The sequence below is a fragment of the Pygoscelis adeliae genome, unplaced genomic scaffold, assembly GCF_000699105.1.
Source record: "Pygoscelis adeliae isolate BGI_AS28 unplaced genomic scaffold, ASM69910v1 Scaffold358, whole genome shotgun sequence".
In the NCBI taxonomy this organism is placed as follows: Eukaryota; Metazoa; Chordata; class Aves; order Sphenisciformes; family Spheniscidae; genus Pygoscelis; species Pygoscelis adeliae.
In genome coordinates, this window is record NW_008825429.1 from 2,197,237 (window position 1) to 2,205,000 (window position 7,764).

The 7,764-nt window shown below is 45.7% G+C and overlaps 1 protein-coding gene across 1 annotated transcript in view; it reads right to left on the minus strand.

The window, feature by feature from the left end:
- Positions 1 to 208: 208 nt before the first annotated feature.
- ADORA2A (adenosine A2a receptor) overlaps positions 209 to 7,764 on the minus strand; it is an 8,973-nt gene continuing 1,417 nt past the window's right edge. Inside the window, exon 2 of the mRNA XM_009330855.1 lies at positions 209 to 1,169. Coding sequence (XP_009329130.1) covers positions 209 to 1,169 — 961 coding nt within the window. The remainder of the gene's footprint in view (positions 1,170 to 7,764) is intronic.

The following is a 7,764-nucleotide window of genomic DNA, read 5'->3' on the forward strand; positions in this document are numbered from 1 at the left end:
GCCCCTCCTTCCTCAGTCCGTTTCAGTGGTCTCCTGGCTTTTCTCCAGTCTAGTATTTAGGATCTTCCCAACAGTCCTGGGTAGGGACCCCTTTCTCCACAGCAATCTGAATACACGCCTCTCCCCCCGCCCCCCAATCTCCCTTTCTGCCGTGGCAGAGGTCACCAATGGAAAAAATAATTCTACCAGGAAGACTCTGAAAGTCTCATCAGGAAACATCAGCTGCTGCAAAGGCTGCTCTTTCTAGATCTGAGTAAGACACCTGGGCATCAATTAGCTCTTCACTGTGAAGCTCCTTGTTCATGCACGCATCTGAGAGAATCCCATTTTTGCAGGAATGTGGGAGATGCCCATTTGTCTCCACATCCAGAGCATTTCCATTCTGGTGCCATTCCAAGCCAGCTTTGCGTTTGTTTAAGTCCTGCTTTTCAGGATCCCCGTGGATCTCTCCATTGGTGTATACCTCTAATGCATACTCACTGATTCGTATGCTGGCGTTCTCTGCATCCCCACCATGAGTGGAAGTCCTAGAGCTGGCTGTTCCTGCCTTGAACGGCTCCTTCCGGCCCAGGATATGCTGGCTGATGATTTTACGGAAGGTGTACCGGAACTCCCTGATTCGATAGGCATAAATTAGAGGATTTACAACTGAGTTGGCATGAGACAGGATAATAGCCAGGTACATCAGCCAGAGGGGAGCATGGGCACAATTTGGGCAAAAAAGGGTAAAGCAGTTAATAATATGTAGTGGAAGCCAGCAGACTGCAAACAACCCAACAATGATGGCTAAAGACTTAGCTGCATGGACTTCCTTCTGCAAAGTGGAGCGAGAACGTTCCCCATGTACCATCTTGTTCTCCATCTGCTTGAGCTGTCGCCGGGCTGCCATGAAGATTTTCAAGTAGATACCAAACATGAGGAGGAGGGGCAAGAGCACACAGGCAAAGAAGTTGTAGTAGACCATGTACTCCATGGTGACCACAGCCTCAAAGAGACATGCCACCATACTGTTGCTGCAGTTGATGAGAGAGGACTTATTGGAACCCGGCTCTTCGATCTGGGAGCGATTGTGCCACCCTAGCATTGGTGTCAAGCCGATGATGAAAGATAATACCCAGCAGATGGCAATGATACCTTTAGCTCGAGAGCCAGTCACCAGGCCATTGTACCTATAAAGCAGAGGAAATGGGAATTACATCAGTAGTATTCAACAAGCCCCTGACACCCAAACAACTTCCCAATGTCCCAGTGTCCCAGAAGACAGCAAGAAAGGCACCTGCTTCTTCAGATGGGCCTTTGAACTGCCATGCAGAACCCATGCGGCACAGCTCAGCAAGGACTCCATGGTGACACTGTATGCCACCTATTTCCCTCCCCTTTCCTTTAGGCAGTGAATAGGTGACAGAAAAGCAGGGAAATTAATACAGTTTTCATCTGTGTTCCTTCACTCCACCAGCCCACTTGGTCATGCACATAGATCTTGCAGCCTGGATAATCAACAGCACTGCTCTGACCCTGTGTGATGAAGACCACCATGGCTCTCTTGCCAAAGGCTAAGGTAGTTCCTCCTTTCTGGCAAAAGAGCAGCCTTGTAGCATGGAATTGCTAGATCTGTCTTGCAGTAGATCTGTAAGACAAATAGCACAAAAGAACTCGGAGGCACAGTGGCATCAGCTCCGTGTCCATGTTCAGGTGTGCTCCAGCAAAATTCTGCTGACTGAGTTGCAGAAGCCAGGCTGGCATTCCCTTGCGCAGCACCTCACTCTGCTCCACCATGGCATTTTCAAGAAGGCCAGCACCACCAACCTTCCTTAAATAACTGAGACAAGTCAGCAGTTTTTCTCACCAGCCCGGCTAAGCTGACCCCATGTCTTTCTCAGAAAGGAGGAATTAAGCTGAGGACAGTGCGCTGACTACAGATGTGCTGTGGGCTGCACTGCACACACCAAAGGGGACTTTAGTGGTGGAGATATTGATATGCCTGGCTGAAGCCAGTGCTCTTAGCAGTAAATTCTCTGAGATTTGTTGAAAGAGACAATAAGCAACATGGTAAGAACCTGACAGTGCAGCCAGGGACCTTTGTTTGTTTGAAATATCAGCTATTTTCCAAGGCCTCACAGGTTACTGCGAGTCCTGAGCTGACTCCACCAGTTCTTCTCTCTGAAAATGTAAATCAGGGCAACAGTTTAACATTTCAATGCAATTTCCTTCCCTTGGTAATGCTTAGCATGGAAAGTAAATGGCCGGATTCCCACATTATCCAGCATGGGTCCCACACTGTACTTGACCCCATGTGTCTGCGATCAGACAACGGTAGCGCTGGGCTCCCAGTGTTTACCCAATGCTCCTTCTCCCTCTGTCCCCAGAATTCTCTCAGCAAACAAACATTAGAAACAAAAAAATCCAACAAGCCATTGAAATCTTTCCATCTCTCAATGAAATAGTTACTCCCACAGGTTCATGCTCCTATCCCAATACAAGTTCAAGACAGGGGAGGAGAGAGGCTGCTTTTGCCGGGCACAGTACAGAATGGAGATCCTGCACGTGCTTTAAATCCCTGCTAATGGGCCATGGCAAAAACCAGGCTACACACAAGACCCGGGCAGGCTTGAATCTCCCTTCCTTAGTTGCATTTTCTGCAAATCAGAAAAGAGGGAGTGGGTGAGGGAGCTAACCACACAATTCCCAGTATCCAAAATACACTGCAATCTTCCTTCCAGAAATGAGGGAGGGATTCAGCTGATTCTGAGAGATAAAAAGGTTTCCCCAGCAAGTAGTGGATCCTGCTCAATGCTTAGAGGATGCTAAGGGCACAGCATGGATGGTGGCAGGGAACTGCTCACATTCAGACCTCATCAACACAGCAAAACTGTACTTTGAAAAGTACACTCAGGGATCAAGAGATTGGCTGAAGGCGCTTGAAGCTTGGAAAAACAAAAAACAAAACAAACCCCTCAAAACCCTGCAGCCCTGGAATTGGCTACATCTTGTCAGAGGAATTTTGAAATTGTGCAGCTGTTATCCCACGACTAGAGATGTCCCTTCCCTTCCACTAAAAATATATTCATTACTGCTCCAGGCAAACACCCCCCCGCTTCTCCCTCCCTCTTACCCTCTGGGGATTCCCATGCAACAAACTTTACAAGGCTTAGGAACAGCACTTAACCCAAGCAGCCTCCTGCTTTCCAGCTGCAGTATATTGTACTGGCAGTGGCAATTACCAACCTACCAGTGACTGCACTTCCATAATGCCTTGCTCAGTATCTCCAAGGGTTAAGAGAGAAAGCTCACAGCATCTCATCACATAGTGTGTGGCACTATGTTGGCCAGGTACCCATTGAGAAGTGTCCATTCACTTGGGAGAGCTTGATTTCTAGGACCCACATGAGACACCGCAGGCTGACTTGGCTGAGGTAGGGTTATTGTCCAGACGGACTTTCCTGGACTCATTCCTTTTTTCCACTTAGAGATGTCACCAGGCCGGCACTGAAGAGTTTGTGCACCTGTCTAGGCATCTTTCTAGGCTCACAGCAGCCAGGCCAAAGCTACTCTCTGTATCCTCAGTGCTCTACATGGTAAGTTCAGGGCTTCCAGAAAGCAGCACATACACTGTGGGTTGCTGGCACCTATGCAGGAGACACAGCCTGCTGAAAGGAGCTGGTCACACCTACAGCCCATGTTCTGCATACCTGGCGGGTGACTTTGTAGCATGTCTGATGTGTCCAGACAGCACTGGATTGTCTGTGCACAAACAGTTCTTGTGCTTCCTGGAAATACTGGACTTGCTACACAAACAATGACTTCTGCTCGTGAAATTCCAGACACAAAGAACATTAGTGCAGAGCACAGGGACACCCATGGTAGAGTTGGGTGTGGGGATAGGGGCACCAGACTCCTCCAGAAAACAAAACCCACTTTTGCAAACACGGGAAATTGTGGATGTTTTCCCCAAAATAATTTTAATTTCACCTGCCCTGCTGCTCTCCCAACCATCAGGCTGGCAAACTGACTCCAGGAGAACATTGGTGAATGCACAACTCACCTGTGCTGCCTAAAGTAGCTTGGCTGAGGATGTGATGCTTCTGGGTCCTTGGCCTAAGCTCTGTGTCACGGAGACAATGATTCCTGCAGAAAGTGTAGCACCTCACCAGTCTAGTTCATAAACTATGAAGCTGGGTGGAAGCCAGAGCTGGTATAAGAACCACAGGGTCCTCAGGTAGAAGTTAAAATCTTTCCATACATTGCATGATATGTAGCTGGCCTAACTCATTGTCACAGCATCCAACCAGCGTGCTGCTTGTCTTCCAACCAGCGTGCTGCTTGTCTTCCAACCAGCGTGCTGCTTGTCTTCCAAACCCACCTCTGGTTGACAGCACTGCACATCTTGGCCAGATGGCTCTGGCATGCATGGAGCACGTTTCAGCCACCTTTACTGCATCACACCAGAAAGCCTGTGCTCAGTGTTGAGGACACTGGGCTTTGAATTCCAGCTGTGCTCAATGGTTTTTAACAAATCACTACAAAACACTGTTCACTGAACACATCCCTCAATAGCTCACACCTCAGGCAGCTGCAGTCATAGGGGGCAAGACGAAAGGAGGATATTCTATCCCTATTACATGTATCTGGAAATGTGAGACACTGACAATCCCAGATCATCCAGCAAATCTTGTGGCAGAGCAAGAAACCAAACCCAGACCTTCTCATGCACCACCGAAACAACCCTTTCCCAGAACTCTCAGTCAAGAATCTTTCTCCCCTATTACCAGGTGCTAACTGATACTAGTGCTTGTCTATGCGATGGAGATGGGTAGGGTGGGATCCCACAGGTGGGCACAGGGCTCTAAACAGCAGAAGCAGTAATGGTGGGCAGGCACCATTCTTTTGCTCGTGGCACGATCAGCTTCCAGACTAAAACCTTGGTAACAGCAAGTTCCACTGCCCATGAAGCCATAGACAGCTGGCACTGCTTTCAAAGCCATGCCCATGGTTGTTCAAAGGAGGAAGTGAATTATTCTTCTTTCATATTAGGTTGAATCTGCCCATAATCTATTTGACACAAACATGAGTACCTGTACTTGTACATACTTGTCATAAAGTCAAAAGGTTTATGGTGAGCAGGGAAAGAAGTAAGTCCGGATATGCCTCAAAGTGACGATAAAACATTAAATCCCTGATCCACTGATTCAGATGCTCATATACGAGCATTTGAGAAGGCAACCCTAGAGAATTAAAGCAACTGCTGAAACAGACTGTTCTCAGCACAAAGGTCCTTTCCATGTCCTATACTTTATTCAGGGTTTGTGTTCATCTCCTCTATTCTTCCTACCCCAGTCTTTGAGGAGCCAGTTCTTCACATCTAGCTCCCCTAGCCACTGGCAGAAGAGTGTCCCAATGCCACCTCTGAGCTGCAGTTTCAACCACCACTACATGGGATAAACCTGTCCCAGTGTTCCAAGCGACAGGGAGCTGCACCTTAGTAATGCATTCCCAGAGAAGCATCCCAGTAGCTTAGGCAGCCAATCATCTCCAAAGCAACTTTCATCAGAGGAAGAGGTCTGCACTTTAGCCAGTTACTGTAGTTGGCACTGTATGACCTGCATAAGTATTTATGCCGCAGGTGAATACCAGAATCCAGCACACGGAGCAAGCAGTAACCTGAGAAAACTTTTCCGTTTGGCTGCAGGAAGAAAAAATTTCTCTTCTCTCTCCAGTGCATCGGAGCTACCTGTCCTTCACCATGGGAGTATCTTTACCACAAATGCCTCCACTAGAACACGTGGCTGGGCACTCTGCCCACGGAGCATTTGCTGGCACCAAAGAGCCTGGAAAGTGGTAATTGTTCCTGGCCCATGACTTCATCCTGGAGCTCAGACTTGCAGCCAGTTTTGTTTAGAACACCCAGGGTTTTGTATCAGCGAGTGCAGGTTTTCAGGTACCTGCCGTGTTAGAGAGACAGTTCGGATTTTATCCTAGACCAAACAATGTCTCAGACTCACTTCCTTGGGAGTTCTTTATTGCCGCTTGCAGAGTGTTACATTTGTATAAAATCTGGCAGAAGTAAGCAAAGTGTTTGAGAACTTTTGGAAAGTTTATCAAATTCTACACAATGTTTTAATCATTTGAAAGGTAGAAGCCGTAAGATGTTCACAAATTGGTTTTTTATGTATTTTTAAATTTTACCTATAGATGTCTTTCCTCACCACAATTTTTTGGGGGAGGTCCTTTTATCCACAGAAAAATCATTCCAATGTTAACTCTAATTATGTACTGAGGTGTCCAAAAACAAGCAGTATCAGAAATCTCACTCTTCTGTCTCCTTAATACTGACAGTTTATTTGTGTGAGAATACACATGCACATATGTATCCACTGAGACATGTGGTTACCTTCCTTAGGACAAATCAGACATGAAACAGTTAAAAAGAAAAAGAAGAAGAAAAAACAAGTTTGGCCCTTTTCAGTTTCACTAGAGTGAAGGAAGTCTGATTTATTTTTTTTTTAAGAGTGTTCATCTAATGAATATTAGGAATGCCTGGTGTTACCTTTCTTGTCCTCTGAGGAGGAGAGAAGAGGCTTTCCCAGGCATTAAAGGTTGGGGTGAAGATGTTGCATCTTTAGTGGCAGAACTTTCCTTCCAATGGTTTGACACATTTTTGAGACAACCAGGTATTAGAAAAAGAAAAAAATGAGGATGTGAGAAGTCTGAATCATATCACATTTCCTTCTTCAGCTAATCAGCTTTCACTTTCTCAGCATGTCTGAGGCTATAAATCTAATGCTTATTCATCCATAAATTCTTAAGGGGAAACACAATTGACAAGTCTTTTGCTCCTCCTGTAAAAGGACAAACCAGGAGAGGACAAGGAGGGGGATGAACCCATGGATCTACCTGCAGGTTTCTGCATCCAATCAGCTCCCCTGTTTTGGGGGCAGAAGAGGGTGTGCTCTGTTTTTTCAAAAACAAAATAGTGAAACCGGTTCAGTGCCCAGCACTGACGAAGTCTGATTTTTCTAAAAGACTCTTTAGCTTTGCTATTCCAGGAAATTGAATTTTCAAGACAATATAGTTACAATGATACCCCCCAAAATGGGCAGAAATCCAGATTTTTAAAATCCTTTTCCTGGCAAGTCATCCTCTAGCAATAAGAGCGCTTAAACTGTCAGCAAAAGTCTTCAGAGTTAGCTCATGAGAGATGAATTAAAGACATTAGCCCTTCTCAAAACGATTTCAGAGGCAAGCTCCCGAGGGCTATTCTACACAAGTTTCTTTGTACCATTTACCATTATTTTGGTTTAAAAACTGAAACCATCTATATGTAGAACTGTAGAAAAGTGGAGACAGTCCAATTGATAGGTAACTAATATTGATAAAGTTTTCTCTGCAATGGAATGGAATAGTTACTCTTTACAACTACATCAAAAGTAGAGGTACGACTACAGGTTTGGAAACCAACAATTAACAGTAATGTTATAGCAGCACAAGCTTGCTGAGGCAAGGCTTCAGGAAAGACTATGCTGCACTAGTCCACATGGAAAGGTAATCTCCGCAGCTCTAGGGAAAAGAATGCTTTCTATTTTTGAATGGGAGGTTTGTGTTAATCGACATAAGTGCTGGATGGCCAAAGTATTCACAAGAGACAAAACTAAATTGCACAGGTCAACACAAGTGATTTAAGCTCAACAAGAGCGAGGATGTCCAAAAACTCAAACTTGAGCGCACAACAATCAGAAATTTGTTCCATTTTTGCAGCTACATTTCTTG